This window comes from Anomaloglossus baeobatrachus, chromosome 4, assembly GCF_048569485.1.
Source record: "Anomaloglossus baeobatrachus isolate aAnoBae1 chromosome 4, aAnoBae1.hap1, whole genome shotgun sequence".
Classification (NCBI taxonomy): domain Eukaryota; kingdom Metazoa; phylum Chordata; class Amphibia; order Anura; family Aromobatidae; genus Anomaloglossus; species Anomaloglossus baeobatrachus.
In genome coordinates, this window is record NC_134356.1 from 226,683,765 (window position 1) to 226,711,541 (window position 27,777).

General features: G+C 47.4%; 2 protein-coding genes across 3 annotated transcripts in view; one reads left to right on the forward strand and one right to left on the reverse strand.

The window, feature by feature from the left end:
• Positions 1-541, forward strand: part of PARPBP (PARP1 binding protein) — a 59,778-nt gene extending 59,237 nt beyond the window's left edge. For both annotated transcript variants that reach the window (XM_075344710.1, XM_075344709.1), the window contains exon 11: positions 44-541. In XM_075344710.1, the coding sequence (XP_075200825.1) occupies positions 44-324 (281 nt within the window). In that variant the 3' untranslated portion in view covers positions 325-541. The remainder of the gene's footprint in view (positions 1-43) is intronic.
• Positions 31-20,455, reverse strand: PMCH (pro-melanin concentrating hormone). Its single transcript, XM_075344714.1, has 3 exons — positions 20,189-20,455; positions 19,831-20,035; positions 31-677 (listed from the first exon to the last, which is right to left on the reverse strand). The coding sequence occupies exons 1-3, from the start codon at positions 20,417-20,419 to the stop codon at positions 628-630; spliced, it is 486 nt and encodes a 161-aa protein (XP_075200829.1). The 5' UTR covers positions 20,420-20,455; the 3' UTR covers positions 31-627.
• Positions 20,456-27,777: the final 7,322 nt, after the last annotated feature.

Below are 27,777 nucleotides of genomic sequence, written 5' to 3' on the forward strand. Positions count from 1 at the left end.
TTTTTTTATTTTTTTTTAAGGCTGATCTTTTGTTTTATTTTAGGTGTTGTGTCTAAAGAAAAAATGGCTTTACAGATAAATTCTGGAAATGCGGACCTCCCAATTGGGAAAGCAAAAGCTAATAAAGGCACCATACGAAAAAGTACAAAAAGGAAGCAGTTTGAGAATGGTGAAAACCAAAATGACCTCTATGATGAACCCTCACAAAAGAGAACAGCACCACCTAATAAATCAAAGGAGAAGGCAACCAAGGCTAAAAGTAAACCTGCAGCAAAAAAACAGATCGCAGGGCAAGCTAAGCTTACAAGCTTTTTCCGTGTATAATTTGTTAGCCGAAAATTCTGTATTAACTTTTTGTTGTTTCTAAAGTCACTATTTTTGTAATATATTGGCCATATTTGGTACTTGTTATTTATTTGCATTTTTATTCTCTTTTTTTTTTTTTTTTTTACGTATTTTATTTAATTTTAGTAAACTGACATGTTTACATTGCACATACTGTATATGTTTTAATTTACATTAATAAATGATGCAAAATCTGTTCTTCAGTCATTTCCATATGTGAGCTTCAGTTACACAGGCACTCGTCATTATTCTGGCGACCACAACTTGAAAATCTCCAGTTTGTCATATTTGCCAGCAAGGTCGGTAAACTCTTCCCAACATGCATCGGAGCACTAAAGGGGAAACAGATTTGTCAGTAGTTACTTTTTTTTTTTTTTTTTTGTTTTGCATGAAATGTTAAGCTAATACATGGTTTATCAGAAATTTTTGATTCATGATGTTGAACAATACTATATTAATGATGGCATCATATTTGTGGCCTATACAGAAAAATATTTTTGTTAGAAAACCCTAATATATATATTAGATATAACCCTAAGTATTTAAATTAATATCAAAGTAATTTGAAGTGTAGAAGATTTCGGAAGTATTTAGTCTTGTCTACCTATTTTTGATTAAACCCTTCGAGATGGCCATTGTACATCTATGGGGGCCTTACTCATATGTAGTGGACTTGAGTGCTGACTCTGCCCCATGCAGCTTGGCACTGGCTCCAATCACATTAGGTTAACCTAATAAGCACTGCTATCAAGCGTGCTGGCAATATTTAAACACCTTTAACTTGGCAGCCATCACTTCTGAGGGCTATCTGCACTATCCTAATGTAGGGTACTGATGACTGACATGGAGGGCCTACTGAAGACCACTGTGGCTACCATATTGGGTCTCCTACGACACCTGTCTTAATTGAATATGTCGCGGGCGGAGGAGGTGACTCTGCGCTCTTCCACTGCTCGGGTCCAGCTGCTGGTGTGGCCGCTGCTGATGCTCGGTGGTGGCTCAAGCGGTGGACCGGATCCCGGGGACTCGAGCGGCGCTCCTCGCCCGTGAGTGAAAAGGGGTGGTTTTGGTTTTAGGGATATTGCCCGTGACGCCACCCACGGTTGTGATTTTGGTGACACCACCGCTGCTCTGAACGGGGATCCCGGGAGCGGTGACAGGGAGCAGCTGAGTTGTTATTTCTCCCCTCCGTGGGTAGGGGGTTGGTTGTCCCGGGGCCCGGTGATGGGGTAGGTAGTGATGATGGCAGGCGGGTTGCGGGGCCTGGTGAGGTGCAGGGGCAGCGCTGTGCCTTACGGCACGGGGGGTACTCACACAGCCTGAGACGATGACACGGTTCTCGGTAAAACACACGGCTGGATGGACGGGTCCCCCAGACGGCTGCGGTTGCTTCTTCCCCGTAGGTTGGTGATGACTGTCTCTCCCTGCACCTAAGTTCAATGTTGGTAGCGATGGGTTCCCACCGGTAACCCGCTCCCCGACTTGGATATGGGCCGGTGGAGCCCCTTTTGCCCGCAGGCGCTGGCCCTGGGAGACGGTTGCCCGTGGCGGTGTCTCCCCTTCACGGTTGGACGGTTGCCTTCTGTCGGGACTTGACTGTTTGGAAACCCAGGAGGTCGCCTTCACTAACGGATTTGGCAAATTCACGGCGACTCCTAGCCTTGCCGGGATCCGAAAGGCCCCTGCCAATGGTGCTGGCTTCTCTTTGTATACCGGTCCGGTACCGCTGGGCCACCGCCCGTCCACGTTCCGTACGGCAAACTCCGATAGGCCACTCCTGCAGACGGTCACCACCGTCTGCCAACCTTGCTGCTCCGTCCGGGCCACACACCCGGACTCCCTTCTGTCTGCTCTCTTGCCACTTCACTCTCCTCACTTTTTCCTCCTTCCACTTTCACTGTCCAAACTCTATCTGCTCCCTTTTTCCTTCCTTTAGGACTGTGAACTCCTTGGTGGGTGGAGACCAACCGCCTGGCTCCACCCCCTGGTGTGGACATCAGCCCCTGGGGAAGGCAACAAGGCTTTTGTGTCTGGCTTAGATGTGCCTAACCGGGGTGTAGGGTGTGGTGGGGTAGTTACCTGTGGCCCCTGTCTTGTCCAGGGCGCCACAAATACTATCACTACTATACTGATGAATCTGCAAATATTTGATACAAGTTCCCTAAGGAAACTTAAAGACTTAAAGGGGACTTAACTATAGGAAAACCTATTTAAATTTTTTTTTTTTTTTTAACCAATTGATGACATTGATATAAGTTAACGTCATGGTCTGGAAGGAGTTCTCACAAAATTACAAACTTATGTCATGAGGCACAGGAGATGGGAGAGGGAGTGCGCTCCCTCTCCCACGTGATCAGGACCCCCTTGATGTGATTGCGGGGGTGTGAGCGTTACCATGGCAACCCAAGATCAAATGGTGACCTGTGGGTTTGCCAGCTATGGTGGTCTATTAGACCATGCCAGGAGCATGGTCTAACAGGAGTTCTGTCAGGGTAATAGTGACAGGTGTGATGTAGTGCAATACATTATATCAATGAAAAGAGTAATAAAAGTTAATGGCCCATATAGGGATTACCGTATAAGCTGAGGCCCCTAATTCTAAAACAAAATACGGAAACCATATTGACTCGAGTATAAGCCTAGGGAGGGAAATGCAGCTATTGGGGAGTTTCAAGAATAAAAATAGATCCCAATAAAATGTACTGTGCCCATCCTTGTCCCCCCCCCACCTTGTAGTAATGTGCCCCGTCCTTCTCCCACCTCCCCTTATTGTAATATGCCTATCCTTGGGCCCTGCAGTAATGTCCCCTGTTATAATGTGCCATACAGTAATGTCACCTTCCTGTCCTCTATTATGGAAAAAAAGAAAAATATTCTCGCCTCTCCTCCGTTCCCACGGTGACCTCAGCTACTCCTTGTAGATCCCTCCGTGATCGCGTCCGATGCATGGGGCTGCTGTCTGCCGTCATGTCTTTACTGCAGTTGAATGCCTTACAGCAGCGGTGGTGCAGCAAAGCATTCAACTGCTGTAAAGCACTGACTGCAGCGGTGTCCCCATGTACAAGACGCTATCACGGAGTGGTCTCTGCCTGCAGTCTGCAAGAGGCACCCCTTGATGATCACGTCCCGTGCATGGAGCCACCGCCGCGGTCAGCTCTTTACAGCAGTTTAATGCTTTGCATATCGTAAAGCATTCAACTGCTGTAAAGCCATGATGGCATCCTGCAGTGGTGGCTCTGTGCATGGGACGCGATCATCAAGGAGTGCCTCTTGCAGACCGCAGGCATAGACCCCCTCCATGTTAGCGTTCAATACACAGGGCCACCGCTGCCGGCAGCGCTTTACAGCAGTTGATTGCTTTACCGCACCGCCGCATTCAACTGCTGAAAAGACGTGACGGCAGACAGCAGCCCTGAGCATCGGACGCTATCACGGAGGGGTCTACAAGGAGCAGCTGAGGCACCGCGGGAGTGGAGGAGAGGTGAGAGAGTGTGTGTGTGTGTGTGTGTGTGTGTGTGTGTGTGTGTGTGCGTGTGTTTGTGTTTTTTTTTTTTTTTTTTTTTTTTGTGTGGAACCCTGACGAAACTGCTTATACTCGAGTATATATGGTAAGTAAAAAGTGAAACTAAAATTAGATAGAGATATATATATATATATATATATAATATATATATATATATATATATATATATATATATATATATATATATATATATATATATATATATATATATATATATATATATATATAATATAAATATGTCTCTATAACAAAACTGAAAATTGTTTTTGTTTTTCTTGCATAAATGTAGAGTACACATTTGGGACGGCCACTTCCAGAACCACCCGATCTATAAAATTGTCACACTAGTTACTCTTCAGTGGACACTGTTAAAAAAATAAAAATTAAAAATAAAAAAAAAGCAAAAACTTTCATTATACAGCTGACAAAAAGCGTAAAAACCCAATAACCTAATTTGTAATAAAATGGCATAGCTGAAAATGTCATCTTGTCCCACAGAAAACAAGCCCTCCCTCATTCAACCTCATCTGCAAAACATTAAAAAAAAACTATAGCTCTCAAAATACCGCAATGCAAGTACAAATTTATTCTAGAAAATTGTGTAAAATTGGCATAAACAATCTAAATTTTGGTATTGCTGCATTTGTACTGACTTGAAGAATAAAGCGGCCTTATCACTTTTACAACATTGAATGGCATAAGAAAAATAAACTCAAATACAATTCTAGAATTTCTGTTGCTTATTGATTCTGCCTCAAAAAAAAATGCGGAATAGAAAGCAATCAAATATGTGGTACTGTTGGCAGAAAAATAACAAAACTACAGCGTTCAAAATAACAAAACTACAGCGTTCAAAATATAGTAATACAAAAAACACTTATTTTGTGGAAAAGTTTTTTTGTGTTTTTTTTTTTGTTTTTTTTTTTAAGTTGTGGTAGTAGCCAAATCTTAAAAAAAAATAAATAAAAATAAAACCTATATAATCCTGGTATCGCTTTAATTGTACTGACCTGAGGAATAAAGCCGCCAAATCACTTATACTACAAGGTGAACGGCATAAAAAAGTCAATTCTTCGACTGCTGTTTATTCTGCCTCCCAAAGATCCCAGGAAGGGGCGGCTCACCTTTTTCTTGCTGAGTGCTTACATCTAGGTTTACATATTAATCTCTGAAATGAATGATTCTGACAAAATTCCCAACAGAAATTTCACTGGAATGAGGCAGAGGCAGTCCCTATGAACTTGTCTGTGTTCCGGTGATGTCCATCTTTTTAAGCATACAGAAAAGTGTGTTCAACTGTTCTTGTGCACATTTTGAAAATAAGGATAACGTGAACAGAACCAAAGCAATGGATCTGATGAGGGGTTTGCCTGAACTGCGTAATTCGGGCATACTTTCTGTATTCATTCCCCTTTGCTTTTCCTAAATCTCTGTTTGAAAAGTACCGTATGTTCTCTGGGTTTCTCCAAACATCTATCGGTGTGATTGTCACACAGGTGCTTGGCTTGTTATTATACAACTCGTAAAATAGCAAATACCCAGGGGATCCACAATATCAACTGCAGTAAATAGCTGAATCCAGGCAAACAAAGATATAAAACCTAAAATATAACTTTTATTGATATATAGCTAAAAGTGAATCTCAATTCACTCAAGGTGAGTAAAAACAGACAAACAATAACAAAAAGATATAGTCATGTTGCCATAGGGCTACATATACCCAATCAGATGCACACTGATACGATATGGCAGCACTCGTATTTCACCAGTTATTTGAGAGTACTACTCAAATGAGGCTGCCTAGGTATAGTATGACTATAGATGGACACACACTACGTTATGCCCTTGGGGCTGCAACCATCATAAATTACAAATAGTGTGTCCAAACATCAAAAGCATACGGGTATCAGGGTTAAATCCCCTAAGGGAACGATCTTACCCGATCTTGCAGACGTAGGAGTGGGCGACCAATGTCAGGACAGCACGGCTCATAGATAGGGGGCTGTCCACCAGCTCATCAAAATCCCATACTTCTATTGCCGAGTGTTCCAAAGTTTACAAAACACATTACTCCCGACGCGTTTCATACGGGGAATCATCAGGGGAGTATAATGCCAGTAATGTGGTATGGCCCATATATATCATACGGCCATATCTATATGCCCAATATCGCTGTAGGCCAAAGGAGGAGAAAAAACACATAGTAAGCCCAAAGATCACAAAGATCACATAGAGTAGCCATATCACACTGCCCTATCCATGAGATACTCACCGCACACGTGCGTGCGTCAGGTACGAATCCTTTTCAAAAAGTGCCGCGCTCCATGATGTGGAGCCGGCCCCTTAAATATACCGGCGCATGCGCAGAAGCACCAAGCCGGCCAGTGACGCGCGCTCCCAGAAGGCACCCGGACCGGAAGCACGCGTCATCGGCCGCCGCGTCGCAATGAAGCGGGCGGAAGTTAACCAAGTGCACGTCACGACCAAGTGCACGTCGGTCGAGGAGATGTCTGTCTCACTCTGTCGAGGATTGCGACTATTAAAGGAAAAATATACCCTATTTTCTTTAAAGTCCTGTAGGTCTCTTATATAGAATCTATGTTTCCTTTCTTTTAGTCTATATTGGAATTTTTCTATAACACCTTGCAAGACTAACTCCTTATTGGCAAAGTCTCCTTCACCATTAAATTTACGGGTGATATCTATATGTTCCTTCAGAGAGTCCTCCAGACTAGTGAGATTCTTTTTCTCCTCCTCCAATAGCAGTCTCATGAACCTGAGGGAACTTTCAGTTGCCTCCTTTTCCCAAAGGTTCATGAACTCAGCATTCTTATGACGAAACCCAGGTTGTAATGTAATTCTCAGATGTCGTGGGACAATTTTGTCCTTCAGATAGCTTTCCAAGGATTGGACCTCCCACCAAGATGTTATACGATCTTTATAGATCCTAGTAAGATCTTTAAATGCCCCACTTAGAGTGGGTGTGTATTTTTTTAAAACTAGGTTTTTCTCCGAAAATACATCCTTAGCCTCTGTGGCCCATTGTCTGGTGTCTATGTCCGATGCAAGAAAACCTGCCATAAGGCAATAATTCAAAATTTTTCTATATAGGTCTACCTAGTTCCATCTGGCCTGTCCTCACTTGATTTTCCAGCATTGGTTCCTGAGTCTGCTTAAGGACCATTCTATGATCAATATGAATAATAGATTTGTTTTTATCACTTTCCATCTATATATGTGATGTTGGGACATGTAGTATGCCTTGATATGCTCAACTAAATAGGTTCTCTTTTTCATACGTTACTATCCCCTAATTGATTGTTCCCTATATGTGGATTTCCCCCCCCCCCCTGTTTTTGAATTTTTCTCTTTTTCTCTTTGTATTCGTTCTGCGGCCCCGGCATTTGTTCCCTATTGCAGCTCAGCTGCATGATTTCCTGTATTGGATATCATGATTGACAGCTGATGGTTTGTCCGAAAATAATATAAGCCTCATGTGGATGGGTCTATGCCTCACTGGGTACATTATAGACTTGCCGATATAGGCGTTTTTTACCCACCATGTCTGAGCGGTATTAGCCAGCATGGATTTCTTATGATGACGCCGGGCTAGGCGAACCGGAGCTTGTTTATGTTGCGATAGCAACACGCTCTGGGTTCTGACTGGTGGAGCCAGCAGGCGTGATTTGCCAGGTCGTGACGTGCACTTGGTTAACTTCCGCCCGCTTCATTGCGACGCGGCGGCCGATGACGCGTGCTTCCGGTCCGGGTGCCTTCTGGGAGCGCGCGTCACTGGCCGGCTTGGTGCTTCTGCGCATGCGCCGGTATATTTAAGGGGCCGGCTCCACATCATGGAGCGCGGCACTTTTTGAAAAGGATTCGTACCTGACGCACGCACGTGTGCGGTGAGTATCTCATGGATAGGGCAGTGTGATATGGCTACTCTATGTGATCTTTGTGATCTTTGGGCTTACTATGTGTTTTTTCTCCTCCTTTGGCCTACAGCGATATTGGGCATATAGATATGGCCGTATGATATATATGGGCCATACCACATTACTGGCATTATACTCCCCTGATGATTCCCCGTATGAAACGCGTCGGGAGTAATGTGTTTTGTAAACTTTGGAACACTCGGCAATAGAAGTATGGGATTTTGATGAGCTGGTGGACAGCCCCCTATCTATGAGCCGTGCTGTCCTGACATTGGTCGCCCACTCCTACGTCTGCAAGATCGGGTAAGATCGTTCCCTTAGGGGATTTAACCCTGATACCCGTATGCTTTTGATGTTTGGACACACTATTTGTAATTTATGATGGTTGCAGCCCCAAGGGCATAACGTAGTGTGTGTCCATCTATAGTCATACTATACCTAGGCAGCCTCATTTGAGTAGTACTCTCAAATAACTGGTGAAATACGAGTGCTGCCATATCGTATCAGTGTGCATCTGATTGGGTATATGTAGCCCTATGGCAACATGACTATATCTTTTTGTTATTGTTTGTCTGTTTTTACTCACCTTGAGTGAATTGAGATTCACTTTTAGCTATATATCAATAAAAGTTATATTTTAGGTTTTATATCTTTGTTTGCCTGGATTCAGCTATTTACTGCTTATTATACAACTCCCCTTACCATCCCTCTTTTTAACGATTATCACATGATCTGGGCCAGATTTATATATATCTTTTATTTTTTTTGTATAGAAAGTCTATTTGTTTTTGTGTGTATATGCATGTATGTTTGTGTGTGTGTATATATATAATATCTCTCTCTTTCTCTATCTAATTATAAATATATATATATATATATATATATATATATATATTTTTATTTTTTTTTATAATGACCCTGCAACATGTATCAGATGCTGTCTGCAAAGATTTAAGCCATGCATGTTTAACGATAAACGCTACTGTTTCAGTAAAACACCTAGTTGAGTAGCCAGTTCGGACAGGTGGGTCTATGGCCGCATCTCCCCACCCGCTGTCCTTGAGTGATGGGGCTCTTCCTACGCATGCTTCCATGCATTGAGAGACCTGTCACTTAAAAAAAAAAATGGGTGAGAAGAGTTCAGGACCAAGCTAGTCTGTTTAATCTGGAGGTAAATCCTACCTGGAAGGCGAAGCAGAGCAGCAGCTATGGGAAGAAACTTAAGCTATATTCTCCCTGCAACTGTTTGCTTCCAGTTATCTGGGAGTTGTAGAAGATCTATCACGGACTGCCTGCTCTGCAGCATCTGTGTACCGCATATGTGTACAGTGCTAGCTGTCAGTCAACAAGCAAGGGGAGGCATTTTAGCTGCGCTCATGGTGTAGCGTGCCATGACTATTGGCCTACTGTGCCACATTGACAGGAAGAGAGCGGCTCCACGGGGTAAAAGGTTTCCCGTTGCTCACATGTATATTTCAATGGAGTGTTGTTTTCATTATAGGAAATAAGTTCCAAGTTGCCTGCTTATTGTCATTGGTCATTGATAATCAAGCAATTTGCAATAAATCTGATATAGTCCAAAGCAGCTGTGACATTTATGAAGTCACTGAATCACAGCCGCACGCCGACAGACGTTTTTACACAAATTACTCACTGGGGCAGATTTACTAGATGCATCTAATTCCCAGACTGTAAAATGAGACTAGACAGTCTTATCATGCAACAAGTTACAGTGGTTCATGCTGTTTAATAAATCTGGCACATTTTTAAACTGTCTAGTCTGATCTTTACAACGTCGATTACTTGGCTTACTTTGTGCCAAATTTTTTGTACAGTCCCATGTTAAAGGCGAGTAACAAACTACCTAAAGTACATAATTTGATGTAGGGCAAGTACAATGATTTTGGACCCAATTTGCTCCAGAATTTTGGCATATTTAGCATTAGATCTTCCCCACTGTTATATCATTGTAATTGAGCCTCTGCTTGCTCAATTTGCCAGTTTATTTCCGACAACCTAATTTATCGGAGCCATACATGAAATTTGTGTTTATGCTAGCATACAGTCATATGAAAATGTTTGGGCACCCCTATTAATGTTATCCTTTTTTCTTTAGAACAATTTGGGTTTTTGCAACAGCTATTTCAGTTTCATATATCTAATAAGGTGCTGTGATGGGAGAGAAAGAGGCGCAATAGGGTCTTACCCGGTTTACAGGGTGAACAAGGAAAAAAGCAGTGCACTCACCTGGCAGGGTTGTGCCAGTCACAACCCCTTTGCAGACGTGGATGAGCGCTTAGGTGGTTCAGCAGCAAATTTTCAACGTAAAAAAACTGGGGAAAAACGGGTTTTTTTGCCGCGCTAAGAGACCACGAGCATAAGTATAATAATTTGTCCTTTTATTTAGGTAATTCCAACGCGTTTCGGAGACTCATCTGCCTCCTTCCTCAGGGAAAAGAATCTCAATTCATTTCCCTGAGGAGGGAGGCAGATGAGTCTCCGAAACGCGTTGTAATGACCTAAATAAAAGAACAAATTATTATACTTCTTCTCGTGGTCTCTTAGCGCGGCAAAAAAACCCGTTTTTCCCCAGTTTTTTTAGCTGAATATATCTAATAACTGATGGACTCAGTAATATTTCTGGATTGAAATGAGTTTTATTGTACTAACAGAAAATGTGCAATCCGCATATAAACAAAATTTGACCTGTGCAAAAGTATGGGCACCTCAACATAAAAGTGACATTAATATTTTGTAGATCCTCCTTTTGCAAAAATAACAGCCTCTAGTCGCTTCCTGTAGCTTTTAATGAGTTCCTGGATGAAGGTATATTTGACCATTCCTGTTTACAAAACAATTCCAGTTCAGTTAAGTTTGATGGTTGCCGAGCATGGACAGCACGTTTCCAATCATCCCACAGATTTTCAATGGTATTCAGGTCTGGGGACTGGGATGGCCATTCCAGAACATTGTAATTGTTCCTCTGCATGAATGCCTGAGTAGAATTGGAGCGGTGTTTTGGATGATTTTCTTCATACCCTGCGTAACTTCAACTTCGTCACTGATTCTTGCACATTATTGTCAAGAATCTGCTGATACTGAGTTGAATCCATGTGACCCTCAACTTTAACAAGATTCCCGGTGCCGGCATTGGCCACACAGCCCCAAAGCATGATGGAACCGCCACCAAATTTTACTGTGGGTAGCAAGTGCTTTTCTTGGAATGCCGTGGTTTTTTGCCTCCATGCATAACACCTTTTTGTTTGACCAAACAACTCAATCTTTGTTTCATCAGTCCACATGACCTTCTTCCAAAATGTAACTGGTTTGTCCAAATGTGCTTTTGCATACCTCAGGCAACTCTGTTTGTGGCGTGCTTGCAGAAACTGCTTCTTTCACATCACTCTCCCATACAGCTTCGTCTTGTGCAACGTGCACTGTATTGTTGACCGATGCACATTGACACCATCTGCAGCAAGATGATGCTGCAGGTCTTTGAAGGTGGTCTGTGGATTGTCCTTGACTGTCCTAACCATTCTCCTTCTCTGCCTTTCTGATATTTTTCTTGGCCTGACACTTCTGGGCTTAACAAGAACTGTACCTGTGTTCTTCCATTTCCTTACTATGTTCCTCACAGTGGAAACTGACAGTTTAAATCTCTGAGACAACCCCCTTAACAACTATGTTGAATAATCTTTGTTTTAAGATCATTTGAGAGTTGTTTTGAGGAGCCCATGATGCCACTCTTTATAGGAGATTCAAATAGGAGAACAACTTGCAAGTGGCCACCTTAAATACCTTTTCTCATGATTGGATACACCTGCCTATGAAGTTCAAAGCTCAATGAGGTTACAAAACCAATTTAGTGCTTTAGTAAGTCAGTAAAAAGTAGTTAGGAGTGTTCAAATCAAGAAATTGATAAGGGTGCCCATACTTTTGCACCGGTCAAATTTTGTTTAAATGCGGATTGCACATTTTCTGTTAGTACAATAAACCTCATTTCAATCCAGAAATATTACTGAGTCCATCAGTTATTAGATATATGAAACTGAAATAGCTGTTGCAAAAACCCAAATTGTTATAAAGAAAAAAGGTTAACATTAATAGGGGTGCCCTAACTTTTTCATATGACTATACATCTTATATTCCTTCCTTTGGCAAAATACAGTCACTATCTCTAGGGGGTCTGTGCACGGCTGCATCAAGAAAGTCGCATTGGCTGTACATCTGATGTTATATACACAACCACTACACTGATGGGTCTACCCTGTGCCAGTCATCGCACTGGTTGCCCATCTACTACAACGTTCAATATAAATTTATCACACTCACAATGCTCTCCACAGAGCTATGTCATCCTATATCTCCTGGCTCATCTATCACTCTACCCATGCTTTTCCTTTCTGCTAATTACCTACAACCAACATCCTTAATAATCCGAACACCCAGTCTCCAAGACTTCTTGCAAGCTGCACCTATTTTCTGGAATGCACTACCAAAGACAATTTGATTAACTCCTAATACCCACAGTTTTAAGCATGCCTTAAAAATGCATGTCTTAAGTGAGGCGATGGGTCAGACTAATCTAACTATTCCCGTTCTTCCCCTACAAAATTTTCCTCCAAATCTGGTCTCTCGTATCATCTATTTACACACCCTCCATGCACTTAAAAACCCTCTGTACCTGTACACATATTGGCTGGTGACTGGTTCATGCAGCGATATGTGAATGCCCTATTTATTATATTGATGGCTGGACCATACAATACACGCAATATTTTCCCATTCACATTTTAGTCTCCTCTATTTCCTCATACATTATAAACTTGTTAGCAGGGTCCTCATATCTGTTGAAGCATGTATTAGGCCGGTTTCAGATGTCCGTATTTAATCTGGTACAAGCAAGTCATACGCATGGTTATGGTCACACGTGTGACATCTGTGTTTGCATACGTGTCACACGTACCGGAGAAAACACAAGCCTTTTAAATAAAAAGATTTTCTATATTCACCTGTATCCAGTGTTGTTTTCTTCGGCTCTGCTGTCTCCTGCTTCTGACCCCCGCTCATTATACTCATAGAATATTCACCGCAGTGAGGAGCTGGAAGCAACAGCATTGAGGGGACAGCGCTGGGTACAGCACCGCCGAGGACAGCTCCAGGGACAACATCGCTGGTGACAGTTGAGTATTAACAAAGCAAGCAGTGTGTGTGCAGTGACGTCCAGGAGGTCATTGGAGTTCCCAATGAACTCTGAGGACACCCTGATGACACCCCTGTGAACTGTGATGAGTCCTCGATGCTGTCCCCACGATGCTCCGGCTTCCAGTTCCTCACTGCGAACACACACACACACACACACACACACACACACACACACACACACACACACACACACACACACACACACACACACACACACATTTATACAGTGTGTCAACCCATATCCTGTCCACTGCCATTAATGTGAGAACGGCGGCAGCTATAGGCATAGAAGTGGTGTCTAGGTATAGTAAAGTAGCCATGCGCTACGCAATGGAATCACCTATAGCGCCACCTGGTGGAAAACAACGGAGTTAGCACTTTTATTTTGAAAACGGAACGAGATAGAGAAAAAAAGTGAATTACAAAGTTGTAGGGCATCATCAATTCAATACGAATCGACACCTTGCATACAGAAATGCTATGATTAGAACGTGTAAAACTCACAAGGCTGCGGATGTGAAGCGATACCTCATGGAGACCTTCCTACAAGTCATTGGGTATGGTGGCTGCAGGGAGTGGGCTCCACGCTCACCTGACCTTACCCAATTGGACTTCTTTCTGTGAGGTCACATCAAACAGCAGGTGTATGCGACCCCTCCACCAACATTGCAGGACCTACGACAACGTATCTCAGATGCTTGTGCAAACGTGTCACCTACCATATTGCACAACGTGCAGCAAGATACAGTATGCTGTCCAGAGTCCAGATGTGCATTGCAGCTGACGGTGGCCACTTTGAGCATCAAAGTTAAATGAGCACCATATGCGTGACTAGCATTCAATGTTTGAGGGGGTCATGGGTTTCATATCATAGCATTTCTGTATGCAAGGTGTCAATTCATATTGAATCGTATTGCAGCTTCGTAATTCACTTTTTTTCTTTATCTCGTTCCGTTTTCGAGATAAAAATGCTAACTCTGTTGTTTTCCACCAGGTGGTGCTATAGGTGGTTTCATTGAGTAGTGCATGGCTACTTTACTATACCTAGGCACCACTTCTATGCATATAGCTGCCTCCGTTCTCAAGTTAATGGCGGTGGACACACTGTATAATTTCACAGTGGATATTGCTAATAATAATTCTTTACATTTTTAATGATCTCAGCTTCTCATTGATGCTTCATTACTTACTGTATTTTTCAGACTATAAGACGCACTTTTCCCCCCCAAATGTTGGGGGAAAGTGGCGGGGCATCTTATAGTCTGAATGTGACTGTGGGGAATGAGGGTGCTGCGGTGGAGCGGGTGTAGCAGCGCCTGCCGTGACCATGTGGACCCGCTCATTTAATATGAATGTCCATCTTCCCACCCATCATCTCTCAGCACTGAAGCAGGCGCTGACAGGTGGGCGGGATGATGAGCGAGGGATAAACAGCCGTCCAGCGTGATCACCCCTGGCAACTACAGCCAGGAGTGATCATGTGTGGCAGTATTCACTGCCCCCCGCGCATCTTCATCAGCGCGGGGTTCAGTGAATCAGTATACTCACCGACAACGATCCCTGCAGCATCGCGATCTCCTCCTGTCTGTGGCGGCGGCTGTGTGGAGACTAGCGGTGCGCACAGCGATGACATCATCGCTGTGCGCACGTGTCCACACGCAGCCGCGGCCAGCACAGACAGGAGGACATCGCGATGCTGCAGGGATCGTGGCCAGCTCCACACAGGTCAGTGGCGCTACTGACACAGATTGGAGGAGGAGCGATGCTGCAGGGAGTGAGGTAAGGTGAGTATGAACGTTTATTTTTTTTTATGTGCCACAGGATACGGGCCGTATACCAGGATGGGGGTATATAGCAGGATGAGGGCATATAGCATGATGGGGGTATTTAGCAGGAAGGGGGTATATTATGAGCAGGATGGGGCTATATAGCAGGATGGGGGTATGTAGCAGGATGGGGGTTTATGAGCAGGATGGGGGCATATAGCAGAATGGGTGTATACAGCAGGATGGGGCCATACACCAGGATGGGGTATATAGCAGGATGGGGGCATATAGCACGATGGGGGTATATAGCAGGATGGGGCCATATGCCAGGATGGGTTATATAGCAAGTTGGGGCCATATGCCAGGATGTGGTATATAGCAGGATGGGGCCATATGCCAGGATGGGGTATATAGCAGGATGCAGCCATATGCCACGATAACGGTATATAGCAGGATGTGGGCTATACCAGGATGAGGGATATATACTGTATATGCAAGGCAGGAGGATCATTACGAGGATGGGGTACCTTAGTAGAGAATTTGGGGACATTACCCCCATAATAGTGTCAGCAGCAGATCCTCACACCATAACAGTGTGTCATGACCACATTTTTTGCTTAAAATTTTAATTTTCCTATTTTCCTCCTCTAAAACCAGGGTGTGTCTTATAGTCCGAAAAATACGGTAATTACAGTGGATGAAAATGTTGATGCCTTCTTTTTCCAAAAATTAGTCCTAGCATGATTTTACAGGATTGTTGGAGTATACTTGAAATATAAGCGCTACTCCAAAAATAAGCCCCAGTTAGTCAGTCGGCATGAGGGAAAGTCAAACTGGGCAAATTTTCAGGGCTCTGGGCGTTTCTATTCCAGGGTTAACACTGGACCTTTATGGGACCATGAAGTCACCAAAGGTCTCTTAACTGCAGAAGCCTAGAGGAGGGTTTAGAGAGTTATGTTGATGTTCTAGAATGTGATATAAAGATATTTCAATAATTTGATTTTTTTTTCTTAAAGAATAAATGTGGATTGTTGTTCATGGGAAAAAAAATAAGACATCCCCTGAAAAGAAGTCCTAGCACATCTTTCCAAGCAAAAAAATACAAGATCCTGTCTTATTTTCAGAGAAACACAGTACATGACTAATTACAAGACCCAAAATAGCTGCACTGTAAACTGTAGTGATCCCTTCACGTTTCAGTAAATCATCAGGATATAGTTTCACATCTTGGAAGTAAACAATGGCTCCCATTACAAGCACAGATAGGAAAGGGTTCTTTTCCATAAGAGGAATGTCCTACTGAAAGAGGTAGTAGGGGCAGATACTATAAAAACATTTAATAAAGGCTAACTGCTTTTCTAATATCGAATGACATTGTGGGTTATCTATAACGTACTGATAGAGAATGCATACCTCCCAACCGTCCCGGATACAGCGGGACTGTACCGGATTTCAGCGGGTGTCCCGGTGTCACGATCGTGAGGCTTTTTGTCCCGCTCTCCCCGCCTGACTTTCTCCCCCTCAATGCACATGAGCAGAGCCGAGCGCTGCTTCACTGCTCTGACTCTGTGCTGCCGCTGTTATGGGTGGGCGGCAGCAGCAGCTCTTTCCTGGCTGCCGGCACTTTAAATCTGCAGCTCAGCGTGCACTCACTGCTCACTGCTGGGCTGTTTGTGTACGGAAGTGCATCTGTGGGCGGAGGAGCTACCGAGCAACATGCTGAGCTCTGTCCACAGATGCAGAGACTGGAGGAAGAGGAGCTGAACACCAAGGAACGATATATGTGACCCCCCCCCACCTACCCAGAGCTATATGCCCCAACTCCCTCCTCACCAGAGCTATATGCCTCCAGTCACCCCCCTCACCACATCTGTATGGCCCCCTCACCAAATTTGTATGCCCCCGACCAGATCTATATGCCCCCAGCCCCCTCCCACCAGATATGTATCCCCCAGCCCCCCCTCACCAGATCTGTATGCCCCAGCAGCCCTCTCCTCACCAGAGCTATATGCCTCCAGCCACCCCCCCTCACCAGATTTGTATGCCCCCCAGCCCCCACACCATATTTGTATACCCCCCAGCCACCCCACCAGATCTATATGCCACACAGCACCCCTCAGCTCTGTATGCCTCCAGCCCCCTCTCATCAGATCTGTATGCCCCAGCAGCCCTCTCCTCACCAGAGCTATATGCCTCCAGCCAAACCCCCTCACCAGATTTGTATGCCCCCCAGCCCCCACACCAGATTTGTATACCCCCCAGCCACCCCACCAGATCTATATGCCCCCCAGCACCCCCCAGCTCTGTATGCCTCCAGCCCCCTCTCACCAGATCTGTATGCCCCAGCAGCCCTCTCCTCACCAGAGCTATATGCCCCCAGCCAAACCCCCTCACCAGATCTGTATGCCCCTCAACCCTCACACCAGATTTGTATACCCCCCAGCCCCCACACTAGATTTGTATGCCCCTTGGCCCCCACACCAGATTTGTATGCCTCCCAGCCCCCCCACCAGATCTATATGCCCCCCAGCACCCCCCAGCTCTGTATGCTTCCAGCCCCCTTCCCCCTCCCACCAGATATGTATCCGAGCCCCCCCTCACCAGATCTGTATGCCCCAGCAGCCCTCTCCTCACCAGAGCTATATGCCTCCAGCCACCCCCCCCACCAGATCTGTGTGCCCCCCCAGCCCCCACACCAGATTTGTATGCCCCCATCCCCCCCATCGGAGCTGTATGTGCCCCCAGCGCTGTATAAGCCCCAACACCAGAGCTATATGCCCCTTAGTAATATCTATGCTACCAGTAATTTGTATGCCCCACAGTAAAGTGTATTTCCCCCAGTAATGTGTATACCCCTTAGTATCGTGTATGCGCCTCAGTGAAAAACACAGACGTTCTTCACTGATGTGTTAAACATGCATATGTCCCTTCATACTCCATGATTCACGGCACACAGTGGTTGTCCATGTGCAATCCATGATACGTGATCCGTACTCCGTGATTGCACATGGACATATACTCACCTGCCCCCGCTCCTGCTCTCCGTGGTGCTGAAGAGTCCCACGATTCAGCATCCAGCCACCGCTCTCTCACCTCTGCAGCTGCTTCCGGGTTGGCTCTGGCTGCATAAATGAATATGCATGCCATAATGAACCAGGCAGGAAGAAGCAGAGAGCAGCTGCCGAACTCAGCATCGCTGGAGAAGGTGAGTTGAAAAAGCTTTTTATTTTAAATGTCCGTGTTTTTCTGGTACGTGTTTCACGGATCACACCATAGTGTGGTCTGTGGGACATCAGTGATGCCAGAAAAAAAACGGACATGTTTCTGTGCGGCAATCACAGATACGCATGTACGCCGCACGGAGACACGGTCAGTGAAAAATCACTGATGTGTGTGCAGACCCATTGATTATAATGTGTCTGCATAGGTCAGTGATTCTGGTACGTATAAAAACTAGCACATACGTACCAGAATCACTGACATCTGAAACAGGCCTAATATGTATGCCCCCTCAAGTACTGTCTATGCTTCAAGAGCCTCCTGTGCTGTATATACTGTAGCCCCAGCCCCTCCTGTGCTGTATATACTGTAGCCCCCAGCCCCTCCTGTGCTGTAGATACTGTAGCCCCCAGCCCCTCCTGTGCTGTATATACTGTATATATACAGTGTATATATATATATATATATATATATATTAGTATATAAAACCCCATCCTCCCTTGTGATACATACACAGCGGTGTCAGTGTGCACTGTGCGTGGCTAGGTCTGTTAAAGTGATGCCAAGTGATCACATGCCGAGGAGGAGCTGGATATAGACAAGCGGGGTAGGTGAGTGCGGCTGCTGCCGGCTTCCCCATATTATTACCTCCAATGTGTGTATATGTATGTTGTATATATCTATGTATGTCAGTATAGATGGCTGTGTATAGATTTGTCTGTTTATATGTGTTTCAGGGAATTTGTCTTCAAATATGTACCGTATATGTACGTATGCCTGTGCCCACGATCAGGACTCACTGTGTCCTGGAGGCAGCGCGTCCTGACCTGCGGGGCTGCACGTCTCCTCCGCAGGAGACCGCAGCTGCCTGTGCCCATGATCAGGACTCGCTGTGTCCTGGAGGCAGCGCGTCCTGACCTGCGGGGTTGCACGTCTCCGCAGGAGACCACAGCTGCCTGTGCCCACGATCAGGACTCGCTGTGTCCTGGAGGCAGCGGGTCCTGACCTGCGGGGCTGCACGTCTCCTCCGCAGGAGACCACAGCTGCCTCTGCCCACGATCAGGACTCGCTGTGTCCTGGAGGCAGCGGGTCCTGACCTGTGGGGCTGCAAGTCTCCTCTGCAGGAGAACACAGCTGCCTGTGCCCATAATCAGGGTTCAGTGCGCTGTGGTCTACTGCTGTGTCCTCCCTACGGAGGATGCATGCAACTGCAGCAAACAATTGATATGCTGCGGTCTGGACAGACGCTCCGCAGGTCAGTGTTTGCTGCAGAAAAAATAAGCACAGTGGCCACGGGATTTCTAGAAATCCCTCCACTGTGCTTGTACTGTACAATGCAGCGTTTTAGACACAGCAAAAACACGCTACATCCAAAATGCTGCAAATACTGATCGTGGGCACGCAGCCTTAAACAATGTGATCAGCAGTGCTGAAAAGGATTGGCTGTGGGCGTGACAGATTGCAAAATGGGTGTGGTTAGGGGCGTGGCTTACGCGCGCCGCATGATTTGTCCCTCTTTCTCATCTTTAAATGTTGGGAGGTATGGAGAATGTATAACTGGTGGAGAAAGGTTGAACTTCATGGACTTGTGACTTGTTTTTTGTGGGATTTTTTGTAGCTAAAAGCATAGTGAAACGTCACTGAGATAATCACCCAAAATTACATTAAATATGATCTCCTTAGAGTAGTTGTCTTCTCAGAGAAGATCACCAGTATAGAAATATGGTGGAAATGGAAGTCTGGCTTGGATAAGGGGGTGGTCATATGAGTTGATTTATGGAGAGGTTTCATTATGTATTCCACATAGAATAAAATAGTCCAAATCTTTAATACTTACTATCAAAGTCTCTTCTCCCAATTGGAAACTTTGCTGCATTTTCTTCTTCCCCGATATCTCTTCTTTCATGCGTTAGCTCAACAGTTTCATCTCCATTCTCTGAATTTTGGGATGAGCTTTTCAATGTAGAAAATGGAATCTGTTTCACCCCAACGTTTAATGGGTTAACATCATGGCTGACGTAAGTGTTTTCAGATCCTGCGCTCTGGAGATGGACAGGTTTTGTAATGAATGTTGGGGAGCAGCAATAAGGAAAACATTTGCCGAAATCTTTGTTCATGACAAATAAACGTAGGTTTACATCATATATACCAGTAAATGAAAACTCTGTAATGAATGAAATATATGCGTTATTTACCTTTATGTTTCGTTCCTCCTCGCCTTCATCCATAGAGTACTGGTCCTGCGGGTTAGTCGAGGATTTGTATATTGCGTCTCCATTCCTTAATGCTTTCCTTAGAGCGATCGTATCTAGTAAGACATCATTCTCTGCTTTTCGAATAGACTTGGACAAGGAAAACAGGAAGCCTTGGGATAGAATGGATAAAGATATTATGAGTGGATAGCTTAAGCTGATCATTCTTACCATTCTTTTGCAAGGCCTGTGACAGATCTAAAATAAAAAATGTTTTTGATAATGTGCTGAAGATTTCTGCCTTTATATATACTCCACTTCTTAATTAGCATCTGAACAAAAAAGACTTGACACATCTTAGATGACTACTTTCATCAACTTATTACGTTGATGTATGGCTACTAAAAGCACTCGAGTAACTGACTTCTATCATAATCCCGCAGAGAGCATTGCCAATTCATAACAGAGCTTCCTAACTACAGGGTGCTGTCTATTCAGAAAAAGGATGTCATATTGGGATTTATTACGTTTACCTAATCTTTATTGAAAGAAAATATTCTCTTTATTTGGTATTTATTATTTGTTAGAGCATGTTCTGATTAGGCTCCTCGGCAGGAGGTACTTGTGGGTGGAAAAAGATGAAAAATACACATCCACAATAAAGTGTCGCGGGCGGAGGAGGGGACGCTGCGCTCACCCACTGCTCGGGTCCGGCTGCTGCTGCTGCTCGGTGGTGGCTCGAGCGGTGGGCCGGATCCCGGGGACTCGAGCGGCGTTCCTCGCCCGTGAGTGAAAGGGGGGTGGTTTGGGTTTAGGGATATTGTCCGTGACGCCACCCACGGTTGTGGTGAAGTTCTGACACCACCGCTGCTCTAGACGGGGATCCCGGGAGCGATGACAGGGAGCAGCTTGGATGTTGGTTCTCCCCTCCGTGGGCAGGGGGGTTGGTTGTCCCGGGGCCCGGTGAGGGGGGATGGATGGATGGCAGGCAGGTTACGGGGCCTGGCGAGGTGCAGGGTCGCGGGGGCAGCGCTGTGCCGCACGGCACGGTGGTACTCACTCAGCCAATGATGAGGACACAGTTCTCGGTAAAACACACGGCTGGATGGACGGGTCCCACAGACGGCTGCGGTGTTTCTCCTCCCGGCAGGTTGAGGGTGACTGCCTTTCCCTGCACCTATGTAGTGTAACGGTTCCAATGGGTTCCCACCGGTAACCCGCTCCCCAGCTTGGATGGGTGCCGAAGGAGCCCCTTTTGCCCGCAGGCTCTGGCCCTGGGAACTTTAGCCTTGGCGGTGACTGTGTTTCCCTCTCTCGGTTGGACGGTTGCCTTCTGACGGGACTTGGCTGCTGGGAAACCCAGGAGGTTCCCTTCGCTAACGGATTTGGAAAATTCACGGCGACTCCTAGCCTTGCCGGGGTCCGTAAGCCCCTGCCGGATGGTGCTGGCTTCTCTTTGCGTACCGGTCCGGTACCGCCGGGCCACTGCCCGTCCACAGTCCTTACGGTTAGCTCCAATAGGCCACTCCTGCAGACGGTCACCACCGTCTGCCAACCTTGCTGATCCGTCTATGCCACACACTCGGACCAACTTCAGGCTGCTTAACTGCCACTTTACTTCTCTCTCAACTCTACTCAAAACTGAACTGCCTGGTTTTCCCATCTCCAGGACTGTGAGCTCCTCGATGGGCGGGGTCAACCGCCTGGCCCACCCCCCTGGTGTAAACATCAGCCCCTGGAGGAAGGCAACAAGGGTTTGTGTCTGACTTCGGTGTGCCTGACCGGGAGTGTGGGGTGTGTAGGTGTTGTTATCTGTGGCCCCTGGCTTGTCCAGGGCGCCACATTCCCCCTTAGTAAAATGCAGACCGTCCGCGGGCTGCCCGTCCATCACCGGTTTTATTTTCACAAACTGGAAAAGATAACGGTAAAACAGGTTACAATTATAATAACATCTTCCCACATCGGGAGGTACTCTTACTTAAACGTTGCGAAACGGTTACGGCTTCCGCTCTCTCCCACCCAAGTAACCTGGCCCTGATGCTGCCCCTAAGCAAACAGGCAGCACCCCTTGACCCCAGTCCAGCACAAGTTACCCGAGCGGGTTCTGTCCATTTCAGGGGACCCACGTCCATGGGGAGCCCCTGAAACCCCCAGAGGATCGACACCGGTTCCGGTGGTGGCTGGGCCCCAGCCTGCTCCACTGTGGGCCCTTCCTCCAATCTGCCTCTCCGGAGGCGGCAACGGTGAAAGCCACAAACATAATTATTTACAAGCCACAAGTTCGTGGTTGCCCTGCAAGTTCTCAGGCTTGTCCATAAGTAGTCCCTTATGCAAAACTTGAAAACAGTCCCCACGGGGACAACGGTGCCGGCAACGACCGGTTTCAATCATGGCTTGTCAATCAGGTAAATCTTTGGTTAATCATTCACTTATCATTCACAATCTTTTAAAACGGTACTTTCAACACTGGTGGTCCCAACGGGGACACTGCAACAGGACTCCGCTGCCATCACTGCTCGCTTTCATCATCCCCAGCCGGCCCCGGGTGGAGAAACACGGGAATCAGCCCCTCCAGCGCATAGCAGGCGTGACAGAGGAGGGCCGCACGGTACCCATTATTTCCGCTCCGGGGAATGTAAGTGGCCTCCATGTCACACAGGGCAACGACCCCTTCGTCTTCCTCGGAAACAGGCTCTGTGTCCGGTCCGGAGTCGCTATTGACTCGCCCACCCCAGGGCTATGGGACACCCGGTGCCGGGCCGGACTAGTCCGGAGGTAGTCAGTGGTGGCTGGGCCCGGCTCCGTGGCCCTGGTGGGTGTCAGTAGAATATGTGGCTTGAATTAAAGTTTGTGTTCGTGACGCCACCTGTGGTATGCGGCTATTAAGCCGCCGCTGCTGTGTAAGGCCTCCGGCGTGATGTTATGACAGCAATGGTGGTACTGCTCCCCACAGGTGGAGCAATGCCCGGGGCACAGTTGGTGCTCGTGAATGTCTATGCAGCTGAAATAACAGAGACCACTCCAAGGGTGCAGTTCAAGTTCTTTACTCACACTTCTTGTCACAGTACTGTAGGGACCCTTGGACTGCTGGGACCACTGTCAGGGACCTCCGCCGTTTCTGGGTGATTCTGAGAGTGAAAGCCGGTACCCTTCTCTTAGTTTCTCTTTCTTCTGCTGTCTTCCTTAGCCTTGCCTTTGACAGGATAAACCTGGCTTGGCCTCCACTACAGCCTCCAGGCTGGGGGGTCACCTGTCGGCTGATTACCCCTTTTCTGGAAGTTCTGCTATGGGTTCTGGCCCGGGGAATCTACAATATTCCCTGGGCCTCGGTTTTTACTGTTTGGAGATGATCTTTGCCCTCCTCCAGTCTCTAGGGACCGTCCCCTGTCGCAGCTTGATCCCTCCACCGATGTTCTTGTGGAACAGGCCACCGTAGCTCTAAACTGTCCCGACAGCTATACAGACTACCTGTGGCCCTGCGACTCCTTCTGTCTTCTACGTGGTGTCACCTGGACCCTCCGAGTCCCAGGATCTTCACCAGGAAGCGTCTCCTTCTGTTTCTCTGCTCCTGTCTGACTTGGAGCTTTCTTTCTTTCCCTTCTCCTCCTTGCCTGCCTCCGGCAGGCCTCCTCCTTCACCACTCTCTCCCCAACTTCGACTACATGCTGGCTCCTCACTCTCTCACTCTCTGAGGTAAACTAACTAAACTTGACCTTCCTCTCTGTGTCTGCTCTCAGATGGCTCCTCCCACCTCCCCAGTTGCCCTGTTCTACCCTATAGGAGCAGGGATGGGTCTCACGACCCCTCCCAGCATGCAGCATGGGAGGGTTGTCTGCCACTTTCCCTGGTCCCAGTGTGTTCCTAGCAATGGGTGTAGTGTGGATTTACCAGGGGACCGGAGTTCACTCTCTTTCTCACCCAGAATGGTCATCACACCGCTGGATGGGGTGCAATGACCTGTGGCGACGGAAGCCTCAGGGGCGCCACACTATCATCCGTCCCTGCGCCAGGCGGGTCGCCGCCAACTGACGCAGCCTCTGGGCTTGCCACTCTATCGGCCACTGTCACGAAGGGGTGTACACCAGATGGACCAGGCGCAGCACGGTGCATGGGCAAGGAAGACGGAGACGGCATGGGGGCCAGGGGTAGACCGGGTCCCTCAGCCGCAATGGCCGGTCCCTCGGGGACACAGGGGCGTGGGTCACTCACCAGCTCCTCCATCATTGCTTCCATTCCATACACCCGGGCGACTGCAGCTACCTCCTCCACCTCCGCGGTCCACTGTTCCATCAGTGTGCATATCTGACGTCGGTAGTGTCGGCAGATCCCTGCCGTTTGGGCCCTCAGCCATGCCGCTGTTCCAGGCACCGGCTCGGTAGCCTCCGCATGGCTAGGTGGGGCAGACATCCTTTGCAGGGCTCAGCAGATCGCGGGGTCCCGGCGTCCTTGCTTGTATAGCCGCGAGCTACATGCGGCCAGACGCCATCAGTCCCCCTTAGTCTCTTTCCGGCTCCTCCTCTACAGGGGCGGGGCTTCGGCCTTCGCGCCTCCACTACTCGAGGAGATGCTCGAGCGGGAATTTTTCGCGCCCAAGATGGCGGCTTCTCAAATTTTCCGGCCGGAAACTTCCGGCGGTAACAAGGCGCACCTCTGCCAGACGGCAGAGCGGTAAGATCCTGTTCGTGACGCCAAGTTGTCGCGGGCGGAGGAGCGGACGCTGCGCTCTCCCACTGCTCGGGTCCGGCTGCTGCTGCTCGGTGGTGGCTCGAGCGGTGGGCCGGATCCCGGGGACTCGAGTGGCGTTCCTCGCCCGTGAGTGAAAGGGGGGTGGTTTGGGTTTAGGGATATTGTCCGTGACGCCACCCACGGTTGTGGTGAGGTTGTGACACCACCGCTGCTCCAGATGGGGATCCCGGGAGCGATGACAGGGAGCAGCTTGTATGTTGGTTCTCCCCTCCGTGGGTAGGGGGGTTGGTTGTCCCGGGGCCCGGTGAGGGGGGATGGATGGATGGCAGGCGGGTTACGGGGCCTGGCGAGGTGCAGTTTCGCGGGGGCAGCGCTGTGCCGCACGGCACGGTGGTACTCACTCAGCCAATGATGAGGACACAGTTCTCGGTAAAACACACGGCTGGATGGACGGGTCCCACAGACGGCTGCGGTGTTTCTCCTCCCGGCAGGTTGATGGTGACTGCCTTTCCCTGCACCTATGTAGTGTAACGGTTCCAATGGGTTCCCACCGGTAACCCGCTCCCCAGCTTGGATGGGTGCCGAAGGAGCCCCTTTTGCCCGCAGGCTCTGGCCCTGGGAACTTTAGCCTTGGCGGTGACTGTGTTTCCCTTTCTCGGTTGGACGGTTGCCTTCTGACGGGACTTGGCTGCTGGGAAACCCAGGAGGTTCCCTTCGCTAACGGATTTGGAAAATTCACGGCGACTCCTAGCCTTGCCGGGGTCCGTAAGCCCCTGCCAGATGGTGCTGGCTTCTCTTTACGTACCGGTCCAGTACCGCCGGGCCACCGCCCATCCACGGTCCTTACGGTTAGCTCCAATAGGCCACTCCTGCAGACGGTCACCACCGTCTGCCAACCTTGCTGATCCGTCCGGGCCACACACCCGGACCAACTTCAGGCTGCTTAACTGCCACTTTACTCCTCTCTCAACTCTACTCAAAACTGAACTGCCTGGTTTTCCCGCCTCCAGGACTGTGAACTCCTCGGTGGGTGGGGCCAACCACCTGGCCCACCCCCCTGGTGTGAACATCAGCCCCTGGAGGAAGGCAACAAGGGTTTGTGTCTGACTTCGGTGTGCCTGACCGGGAGTGTGGGGTGTGTAGGTGTTGTTATCTGTGGCCCCTGGCTTGTCCAGGGCGCCACAAAAGCATAAATAAAAATTGGCAGTGTAGGGCCTCTTTCGTATGTCGGTGAAAAACACACGTTTTTTACTGATGTGTTAGAGGTGTTTATGTTCCTCCGTGTGCCGTGATTTTGGCACATGTGTGTTCTCTGTGTGCTCTCCGTGATCAGGTGGCGATCAGGTACTTATACTCACCTGTCTGTTATGCTGCGTTCCATGGTGCTGATGTCTCCGCGGTGCTGCTGTCTCTGGCCGCTACTGTCTCCCCGCTGCTCCTGCTCCCAAGTCGCAGTGCGGTGAATATTCATGAGCATAATTCTCCAGCCTGGAAGCAGGAAATAGTAGCGCCGAAAACAGCAGCGATGGAGATGGTGAGTATAGACATTAATTTTATTTCACAGGCACGTGTTTTCTCTGGTAAGTGTCACATGGATCACATCACTGTGTGGTCCGTGTCACAGTGCTACTGGAGAAAAATGGACTTGTCTTGGTGCAGAACACACACACATGCATGTACGCCACACGGTCCCTAGGATATCACTGATTTTTGCACAGACTCATTGATTTTAATGGGTCTGCGTTTGTCAGTGATTCCGATATGTATAAAAACGGTGACATACGTTCCAGAATCACTGACGTGTGAAAGAGGCCTAATAGAGTTCACATGGTCTACAAAATCTGATACTTATCTGATGAAATGTACTATTTAACAACCTTAGCCCCCTCACCTGCCCTCACCAATGTTCATTTTTGTTTTTTCATTTAGTCCTCCCCTTCTTCCAAAAGTCATAACTTTCTTTTTATATTTCAATCTCCATAGTGATATGAAGGCTGTTTTTTTTTAATTCTAGATAAGTTGTAGTTTTCAATAATACTGTTCATTATATTATGTAATGTACTGAAAAACTGGGAAAAATAATTGCAGTTGTGTTGAAACAAGAATGCAATTTCGCCATTGTTTTTTGGGGTTTCCTTTTTACAGTGGTCATTGTGGTTTAAAAGTGACTTGACAACATACCGTAATTCTTTAGGTCGGTATGATTTTGTTTATAAAAAGTTTCTACACTTTTTTTTTCTAAGGTGCACGGCTGTTTTTATTGCCACTACCTTTTGGTACACATGATGTTTTGATAAGTATTACTACCTTCATTGGGGAAGGTGTGATGAAAGAAAAATAGAAATTTTTATATACTGTGTGTGTATGTGTACCGCCCCCGTGCCAGCGGCCGAGCCGCTCGGATCCGGAGCTGCGGTGGCTCAAGGGGTCTCCGGACCCGGGGGTCTGCGCGGACATTCAAATTCAAAAGAAAGGGGGTAGGTATGTACAAGGGATGTGTAAGTTTGTGACGCCACCCATATTGCGTGGTAATGTAGGAGACTACCGGTGCTGTTGGGGGAGCCCGGTGACGATGGTGTAGCAGCAGGATGTTTAACCCCTCCGTGGGTAGGGGGTTTGTGCCCCGGGACCCGTTGGGTGTTGGTGAGGGGGGTGCCATTGGGTAGAGGAAAAGGGGCTTTTCAGCGTACTCACTCAGTCCAAGAATAACAACTCCGACAGCTTGTAAACCAGAATTCTGAGCACCGCTGCAGCTTGGAGCGAGCACGTGTGGATCCGTGCCCTTGGTGTTGCTGTTAGCCTGTGGCCCTTTCCGTGGCACCTTCTCACTAGTTGGATCCTCAAGCTTGAAACTTTTTGGGTCCCGGTCACCTGTATGTCTAACGGAGTGAGCTTGCTCTCAGGGT

Coding starts and splice junctions, on each gene's coding strand:
- PMCH (XM_075344714.1), bottom strand. CDS start 20,419: ATGGTAAGAATGATCAGCTTAAGCTATCCACTCATAATATCTTTATCC. Junction 20,036..20,188: donor AGGAGGAACGAAACATAAAG/GTAAATAACGCA, acceptor GTCCATCTCCAG/AGCGCAGGATCTGAAAACAC. Junction 678..19,830: donor TGGGAGAAGAGACTTTGATA/GTAAGTATTAAA, acceptor TTTCCCCTTTAG/TGCTCCGATGCATGTTGGGA.